This window comes from Emys orbicularis, chromosome 2, assembly GCF_028017835.1.
Source record: "Emys orbicularis isolate rEmyOrb1 chromosome 2, rEmyOrb1.hap1, whole genome shotgun sequence".
NCBI lineage: Eukaryota > Metazoa > Chordata > Testudines > Emydidae > Emys > Emys orbicularis.
In genome coordinates this window covers 144,755,917-144,764,929 of record NC_088684.1, presented here as the reverse complement: position 1 = coordinate 144,764,929, position 9,013 = coordinate 144,755,917, and the positions used below count along the sequence as shown (strand labels likewise).

General features: G+C 57.3%; 1 protein-coding gene across 1 annotated transcript; it reads right to left on the bottom strand.

Moving 5' to 3' along the window:
• Positions 1–6,550: 6,550 nt before the first annotated feature.
• Positions 6,551–8,219, bottom strand: ITPRIPL1 (ITPRIP like 1). The gene is given in 2 exon segments (XM_065399997.1): positions 6,551–6,598; positions 6,600–8,219. Coding segments are annotated over 2 exon segments (1,668 nt in total).
• Between the last annotated feature and the right edge of the window lie 794 nt (positions 8,220–9,013).

The window sequence follows — 9,013 nt, the reverse complement described above, 5'->3', positions numbered from 1 at the left end:
AGCCTACGGAGGAGTAGAGTTAGAGTGCCTAAATTAAGAGGGTTATGTCTGAGCCCTAGGAACAGGGTAAAGTTGGGTGCCCTAGAGCGTGCAAGTGACAGTGAATTTTGTGCAGGTAACACAGGGGCTTTCCACTAGTTTATTTGTATTGTTATAGCACCTAGGAGCCCTAGCCATGGGTCAGGGCTCCGTTGTGCTAGAAGATACACAAAAAGACAGTCCCGGCTTTGAAGCTTACAACTTTGGGCTTACAACTGAAGGCTGCATTCTTCACTTCCAGGCTTAAACTTGGGAGTTATTGAGTCTGTTGCTAAACATCCCAGAAACGACAGCCTTGAGCATATGCCTAAGAGTCCCAAACTTCACCACCCCCAGCAGGCTACACTATGTCCTTTTTTGGGTTGTGTTTGGGTGTGATCTGCATGTGTAAAGTTGCCCCACTTGAAGAACTGGCTTTCTTCAAAGTTGGCTTATTGCGCTACATGCAGAACTACTTTCACTTACGTTCTCTGTTGACAGCTTGATGCAGGTGGAGTAGTGATCTGAAATCTGGGTGTTTGTCAGTTTCGGGATCACGGGTAGGGAGGTTTCTGCCGGCCTAAAGAAACAAGCAAGAACGTCTGCTTTAGAGAGCACGACCCTCCCACCTGGGTAGCAATGCACGAGAAAGCAGCTGTAACTTAGAAACACCTCCTCACCCCAAGTCCCTGGCCTTTCGCACAACTCCACCCGTATACTTACTCACCCCCACCGAGTCTGGTACTAACACAGCCCAGGGCATTTCCTGCAGGCAATAATCAAACCTGGATAGAGCTGCTTCATAAGTCACTCTGACCTGCTGGAAGGGGACTGCACAGAGAGGGGCGAGTCGGTGCTGCTGAGCTGCAGATCGATGACCCTGGAACGTCGGCGCTGCTTCCGTTCCTGTTCGTCGTCGTTCCCCGGGAAGCTGGCTAGCACCGGGGTGTTCGAGGTGCTGACATGCTGCCGCTTGGTGCTGGGGGACACGAACACGCCGTCGGAGGAGGCGCTCTGGCTGCGACCAGTGGGCTGGGGCGCTGACGTGCTCATCTTCACTGCAGGGGAGAGCAGAGAAATACAGAGAAGGCAGGTGATGAGCTAAAGAGACATTAACCTCAGCCCCCCCAGCCAGCCCCCCACTAACCACCCCGGGACAGCTCCTCCCCCCCCTCCTGGGAGCCCCCTCAGCACCCCACCTCCCTCAGCCCCCCAACCAGTGCCCCACTAACCACCCCGGGACAGCTCCTCCCCCCAGCTCCTGGGAGCCCCCCTCTGCCCCCCACTAACCGCCCCGGGACAGCTCCTCCTTCCCCCCAGCTCCCGGGAGCTCCCCTGCACCAAGCCAGCGGGAGTGACTCGGGCGGGACGGGGGCGCGGCCCGTCACCCCCCCCGGCAGGACCCGGCTGCTCCGAACCGCGCTCGCTGGGGGCGGGGCCTCCCCCCGTTCGCTGCCGCGCGCGCCCGGCCCGGCCCGTCACTCACCGGCCCAGCCGATTTCCTCCGCTTCCCGGTTTGAATCGGCCCGCGCGGACACTGCGCAGGCGCGGGTCGGGTGACGTCGCAGCGCCGGGGGAGGGTGAGCGGCTACGGGGGCCGAGAGGCGGCGCGGGCCTGGGGGCCCCTCCCGCGTGCCTGAGCCTGGGTGGCCCCGGGTCTGGGCGCTGCGTCCGGCGGGGCTGCGGGTCGGGAGCGAGGGACAGGCAGAGCTCTGGGTGTGGGAGGTTTATACAGCATCTGCCCGCGCCTGGCTCACCCCGGCCAGCGTCACCGGTCGGGTCCCCGTCCCCAGTCTGCAGGGCAGCCTCTGCGATCGCCCCGCCCCGCGCAGCGCTGCGCAGCGCGGGACTGGCAGCAGTGTGATAAATCGGGAAAGTAACAAACACTTTCCTCGTGGGTTGTGTTTTCTAACCAGACAACCAACCTCATCCTCCATTTCTGAGGGACAATCTCCGCTCCTGGATCTATTTTGCTTTCCACAGCCAAATCTCTGTACAGCTGTTCATGAGCGATGTACCCGAGTCCTCGGAGTCTAATATCTAAACTGTATTGTTGAATCTCTCCACCTACGTTTGGGTTGTTGCTGACTGTGTACAGTATATGGAGCATATGACTTTAAAAACAAACTATGTATTTGTGGATAATCTAAGCACTATGCCGAGACGCTCTTTTCCCAACCTATGTATTAGGTAATTTTTTTAACATTAGCTTTAATAAAATTTTACATTAGTCCCAGGAGGAACAGCCCCAGTTTGGGACTGTTTAGGGTTGGCAAATAGCCAGTTATTCTAGCTGGCTTCTTGTACCTCCCTCGCTGTGTTATAGTTTCCTGTACTCAATGGGAGGTAAGGAAGGGTGGGATTTTCCAAGGAGGTGTTGGGAGATGGACCGTGAACTCCCTTGGGCTCCTCTGAAAAGCCGGCCTGAATGCAGGCGGTGGGAGTGAGAGGAGAGAAAATGGCCCATGACTGGGAGGGAAGCTGGGTGGGCTGGATAGGTGCCCGCTCCGTGGAGCACCTAGGGGGAAAAATTAGCAGGTGCTTAGCACCCACCTGCTATAGAGCTGCAGCTCCACCCAGGGCTCAGTAGTTCCTAGGCAGCCCTGCCCCCACTGATCAGTTTGTAGATGGCTGAGTTAATTGCCTATGAGCTGTTCAACTTTTGTAGCCCCTGGGCTTGCTGCAGTAGAGGCTGACCCAGCCCTGCGTCAGCCCTCGGGGGCGGGGGCCTGCTCCAGCAGCCTCAGGGAGTTGCTCCAGCCAGGGTTAGGGGTGGGTGAGGGGGGAGCACAGGGCTCCCTCTCAGGGGCAGGGGGTATAGTAGGCAAGGGGAGGCTGTGCCCCCACCCCCTGGCCAGCGTGCCTCCTGCAGGGGCTCAGGGCTGGTGGGGCAGCTGGTGCTGGGGTGGCTGGGGGTGCCGCCCGGCGCCGGACACCTGAGCACCGGGACTGGGGGTGCGGTGACTGCGCTGCCAGGCCTCCTGAGCGCCAGGGCTGGGGGCTGCCGAGGGCTCGGGGACCGCGCTGCCCAGACACCAGGGGCTGGGGGCGCTGTGCGGAGAGACCCACCTGCTACCTAGATCTCCTGGGCAAGCTCCAGCTCCCAGCTGGCTCCAACTGCAGGCAGCACTGGGTGAGTCCTGTTTCAGGCAGAGGGAGCCTGGCTGGGGAGGCCCACTGTAGTGCTGAGAGAGCGGGAGAGGAGTCCACCCTGGGTGCAGTTTGGGGGTGGGGGGGCCTGCAGAGTCACTGTTGCTGCCTTCCCCCATTTCTGCCAATGCTGAGCTGCTCTGCTCTGCCTAGGTGGGGAAGTCTCTGTCCTCAGGGGTGCCATTTCCTAGGGGAGGAGGGCCCCCCCCCCCAGGATAGTAAAAATCTGGGGGCAAATTTGTCTCTCTCATCCCTCCTGTGCACCCAGCATCCTTTATCCAAAATACTCATTTGGCACTGAAGTTAAATAGGTGTTAACAAAATCAGACAAAACAGAGGTTTTCGAAGTGTGATTTAAAATCCCTTCCCCCCTCCTTTGCTCAATTTTCTGTCTCTTGTGAATGATATCATTTCACTAGTTCTCCTGGTATCATAAGCTTTGTCTGGACTAGCATTTGTCTTCCTGTAGTAATTGATTGCCAATTGCTTGTTAAGTGACTGTGAATGCTAATCTAGACACAAACATTTGCAAAGTATCAGGACATGGTGGCTCAGCCTCAAGCAAACCACAAAACTTGTGCCCAGAACAAACATTTGGGCAGGGAGGGATAGCTCAGTGTTTTGAGCATTGGCCTGCTAAACCCCGGGGTTGTGAGTTTGATCCTTGAGGGGGCCATTTAGGGAACTGGGATAAAAATCTGTCAGGGGATTGGTCCTGCTTTGAGCAGGGGGTTGGACTAGATGATCTCCTGAGGTCCCTTCCAACCCTAATATTCTATTCTAAGAGCCTCAGTTATCAACACAATTAGCATTTACGATCAATTAACTTGAGTGGTTGATAGGAGGGAAGGCTTTGAGCCAGGCCACCTGCTTCGAGCCAGCAGCCTTATCAAAAGCTTTGGGCTTTGCGAACCGAGGACAGGCAAACAGTGGGAGTTTGCACACAGTGTTTTTGCCTTTCAGGCTTCTGTGAGCAGTACATACAACATCTGAGGAGCCTCTTAGAAGGAAGACATGGATGTTTGTCTTTCTCCCAGAGGACAGAAGCGACTGCGTCTGTACGAAGTGCAAGCTGGTCTCCATATTGGAAGAGAAGGTTAAAGGACTAGAGAACCAAGTATCAACCCTGCGCTGCATCAGAGAACATGAAGACTTTCTGGATAGAAGTCAGCGTTTGGTACTGCAGGCACAGCATGCTGAAGAATCAGAGAGGGCAGTGCAGAATAGGGAAGATTTTTGGCAGCATGTGACCTCCAGAGGAAGAAAGAGGAGAACCTACGAACCCCCAGTGCAGATAGAGGTGAGAAACCATTTTCAGGCTCTCTGCACAGGTACTACTGCAGAGAAGGATTTAGAAGAGCCATCTGAGGGAAGGGATCAGAAGGAGACCCCATTGGCCAGAAGGCATGGGATGCATTGTCTTAGGGGTGGTGGTGGTCAGGGACTCCCTCCCAGAATTGGTGAGTTGAAACTAATTGGTGGACAAACTAATGAACTTGACGGGCTACTCCCCCCAGCACTCCTTTTGTGGGGCCTTATAGAGACTTTGGGGAGAAAAATTCACTACTGGAGTGAGCTTCACCAGCATAGTTGCCATCCCCACCATCTCCTGGGACCGTGGGACGTCGTCATCCTGATCTTGGCGATGTCCTGACCAGACAGGGCCAGAGCGAGGGACCCAGTCCCAGACAACATCACCACTCCGCCGGCACCTGCTGAATCCCAACCCCTACCCCTGGGATGTGAAACTTTGTCTGTCTCTCTCTCTCTCTCTCTCTCTCTCTCCAGCCCATGTGTCCTTTTCATTCCCTCCCTTTGTTCTTCTCTGTGCTAGCCCTCTCCTTTTTCCTTCTGCCTAACAAGAGTCTGGCTTAGCCAGGATATTTTGTAGCACTGCTGTAAACCTGTGACCAGAGAGGCAGCTAAAAGCAATGTGCTAACCAGCCCAATGCTGGTCCGAGTTTGCCAGGCCTTCAAGTGGCTGATCAAACTGTGTGCTGGGCTGTGCTTTTCAGCAGGGAGGTTGCAAGTGAGAGTCACACCAGAGACAGAAGCTGCATTTTCTACCTGTGCTGGGTTTTTTTTCTCCCCCTTTTGTGGGTTTGTCGTCTTAGGAAACGGGATCAGACTTTAAGAGCAGCAGCAAGGACAGCTCCAGCTCCACTAGCTTCTCCTCTTTTCCCCAAAAGGACAGTTATTGCCGTCACAGGCGCCGGCTCAACCCCCTTTCAGCCCCAGGCCCGACCCCCACTCCACCCCTTGCCCTGCCTCTTCCTGCTCCACCCCAGGCCCCGCCCCCACTCCACCCCTTGCCCCAAGGCTCCACCTCTGCCCCACCTTTTCCTGCCCAGTTCTCCCCTGAGCGTGCCCTATTCCCGCTCCTCCCCCTCCCTCCCAGCGCCTCCTGCACTCCATGGAACAGCTGGTCTGCAGTGGGCAGGAGGTGCTGGGAGGGAGGGGGAGAAGTTGATCAGTGGGGCAGATGGGAGGAGCTGGGGGGGGAGGGGGAGAGCTGGCTGCTGGCGGATGCTAAGCACCTGCTTTGTGTGTGTGTGTGTGTGCGCGTGCTCCAGCCCCGGAGTCAGCACCTATGATTGCCCGTCGTTGTTACCATCTAAGAGACTGTCAAATGGGGCTTTTTCCTCCTAAAACCTCTCTCCAGCCAAAGGGAAAAGGAACAAGGGATGTAGTTCAAACAGACGCTTGCAGAAGGAGGCAGAGGGCTCGGCCCTGAGCTGGAAGTTGTAGTTGTGAGCGCCCAGGCCTTGCCTTACTTAATCCTTTGCATTTCAAAGGCTTTAACTGATTTTTCCCTCTTTTCTGTATCTTTAGTAAATGGTTAAAATGTTTCCAGGTGAGTTTGCCTGGTATGGAGCAGGCTGAGGTCTCTGCAAACAAAACCTGTTGGACCTTGGACAGTGACTGGGTTATGTTAACACCTTTGGCCCATAGTCCATCCAGATTCCTACAACAGACTCCGCATGCTTGGGGAGTCAGTGGAATACATTTGGACGGAGGGGGTCGTTTCAGCAGAGATTCAGTCCCTTGGCCTGGAAGTGATGGGGTCAGGTGTTTAACAATGGAGATTTGCCAAAGCTTTTATTTGAACCAGTAGAGCAAAGCCCTTGAGAACAGATGTACACTCGTACCAAAATACCGGAGCATTTCTGGGACCAGGAAGTTTGTCTGACTTGGCTTTAAATGTACAGCGCCTTCTGCATGCCCTCTGTCCCCAGGTCTCTCCACGCCCAGGGCACACAGAGTGGCATTTCCGGCAAGCCCTGGTGGCCCTGCCCTGGCTCAGCGACGCTGTTCTGGCTCCGCTCCGATATCCGTGGCATGGTCTGACTCCCACTAGTGATTCTGTGCTGTGGATGATGGGCTAGGCTATCAGGCCCACAGCATAATGGACTGCTCGGTGCCGCGGACCCACACCCTGTCTTGCTGCTCTGTGGGAGTAGAGCCCTCACTTGCTCCATCATTTCCAGGAACTCGCTCGTTGCCTGGGCATGAGCAGCAGGCTCCAGTGCCAGGTGCTGGAAGAGGTTGAGGGGCTTGGCGTTCAGGAAGGCCTTGAGGACAGGGATCTGGCTGGACAGGGTGCTGTTTCCGATCAGGAAGTGGTAGAGGCGTTTCTCCTCCAGGCCACGGCACAGGTACAAGAGGATGTCCTGCAGCCTCTGAGCTAGCTGCTCCGGGCCCCATTCCGACAGCGGCAGGAGGAGCAGGAGGTGCATCAGGACGGTTTTGAAGTGGTAGGTGGTGAGGATCCTGTTCTCCAGGGTGGGCAGCCTGCATTCCTTGAGGTGGATGAGGATCTGGAGGCATTTCAGGTGGCAGCTGTCCTGTGGGGCGTACCTGCTCATCATCTGGAAGAACAGCATTTCCTGGACAGCGAAGGTCTCTAGCCAGACTGTGCTGCTCGGGTGGCCCGTCTCAGCCCCGTGGCTGGCCAGGAAGACCAGAGAGTCTCCCCGTTGCACCCCGAGTATGATCTCGATGGAGAGGGCCTTCCCGGACTCGTAAGCCAGCCTGAGTTTGCAGGAGGAGGCGGAGGGCTGGGCTGTGAGCTGGAAGCTGTAGTTGTGAGCCAGGAGCGCCCAGGCCTTGCCTACCAAACTGTGGAACCAGAGGATGGTTTTTCCCACGTCCAGGTGGGAGCTAGTGCACAAGAGGTGCACGCGGAAGGGCCCCTGCTTGTTGTCACTCAGGTCTTCCTCGGAGTGGTGCAGGAGGCAGAGCACGTCCCCCAGCAGCCTCTCCCTTTTGCACATGCACTCCAGCTCCACCAGGATGTGGCCATGCTTCTCCAGGGTGCCCTCCGCGTTCTCCACCTCCAGGCGGAAGGAGTGCCCCTTGGGCGGCAGCAGGGGCACGAGCACCCGGTAGGCCTTGGGGTCCCTATGGGGGCACCAGCCTTCAAAGGTGCTGGCCACACCAATGCAGTTCTCCAGCTGTGGGAGGAAGGTCTCATAGGTGAGGACTCGGCAGGCCTCCAGCAGGTTGTTCACCAGGCCTGCCACGAACTCGCAGGTGCTGGCCAGGTCCTTGGACACTCCCTGGAGGTGCTGTTGGTAAAAGTGCTCCAGGGCCTCTCTGTCGGGGAAGTCGGGATGCCGGGTGCAGGAGCACCTGGGCGCTGCTTTGGCGTCGTCGTCCTCCTCCCCGCTGCTGATATCCTCGCTGCTGGAGTCGTAGTTGGACTCGGGCTCCAGGCTGGGCATGCAGATAATGAGCAGAATAATGGCCAGCGCCCCATAGTGCCACCTATCCCAAGCCATGTCGTCGGGCCCCTGCTCGGCCACCACCCTCAGCGCCGTGGCCCCTTCCTCCCCCTGGCTCTGGTTTGGCCCCAGGCTCTGGCGTGGGCCCGGCCTCTCCTGTTGGTTCCTCTGCTCAAACTCCAACTGCAGGTGCATCATCTCCAGGGCCAGCCGCTGCTCCTGCTGCTGTGCCCGCTGCACTGTTGCTGGGTCCTCCTTGTCGCTGACCATCAGGGGGTGGTGCACGATGGCCAGCACCACCATGAAGAGCAGGCTGCCCACAGCCATGGCCTGGAGAAGGGAAGAGAAAACCACTCAGGGGGCGGAGGAGGGAAAGGATGGGGGAGGGGTATCCCGCCCCCCTTCCACCTCTGCCAGAGCTTTGGGCAGCACCCCCAGGTGCCTGGCTGGGTGCTGCAGGAGCTGTACTGGGAGAGCACACGGCCTCCTCCATGAGGCACTGCAGGCCTGGAGCCAGCATTTCGGGGGTCCCCCTCCTCCATCTGCCTCCACCCAGCCTCTCCATACTCACTCTGTGGAGGCGTCACACTCTCTAAGGGAAGGTGCAGCTTAAGCCAGGGCTGGCCCATGCTACAACCCTGCCAAGAGCAGCCCTCCAGGACGTTCCACTCGCATTGCGCTGGCTGGCCCACCTTCCCCAGCCCTTCCTGCCCGCTGACACCACCCACCTTCCATTATTACCCACTCTCTGTGAAGTCACACCGGCCAGCATCCCTTTAAAGGGGTGGCACACAAAGCTCCACGTGTGCCCTGCAATGTCAGACCCCGCCCTGCCCAGCCCAGCTTTGGGAGATCCCAGCAGCGAGGTGTGATGGATGGGAACTGGAGCAGGGCAAAGCTGGTGGGATGACTTGTGACCAGCCTGAAGCTGGGCTAGGCTCATCAGTGCAATGTTTACCCCAGTCTGAGCAGCACTGAGCAAAGCTAGCCAAAGTCGTGGCAGGCGCTGGATTTTGAGCAAGTCTGGATCGGATGATCGTACCAGCTGGAAACCAGGCAGAAGCCCATGATTTTTTGGTCCATCTGTAGCAGTTTCAGATGAGTTATGCTGGGGGGAGAAA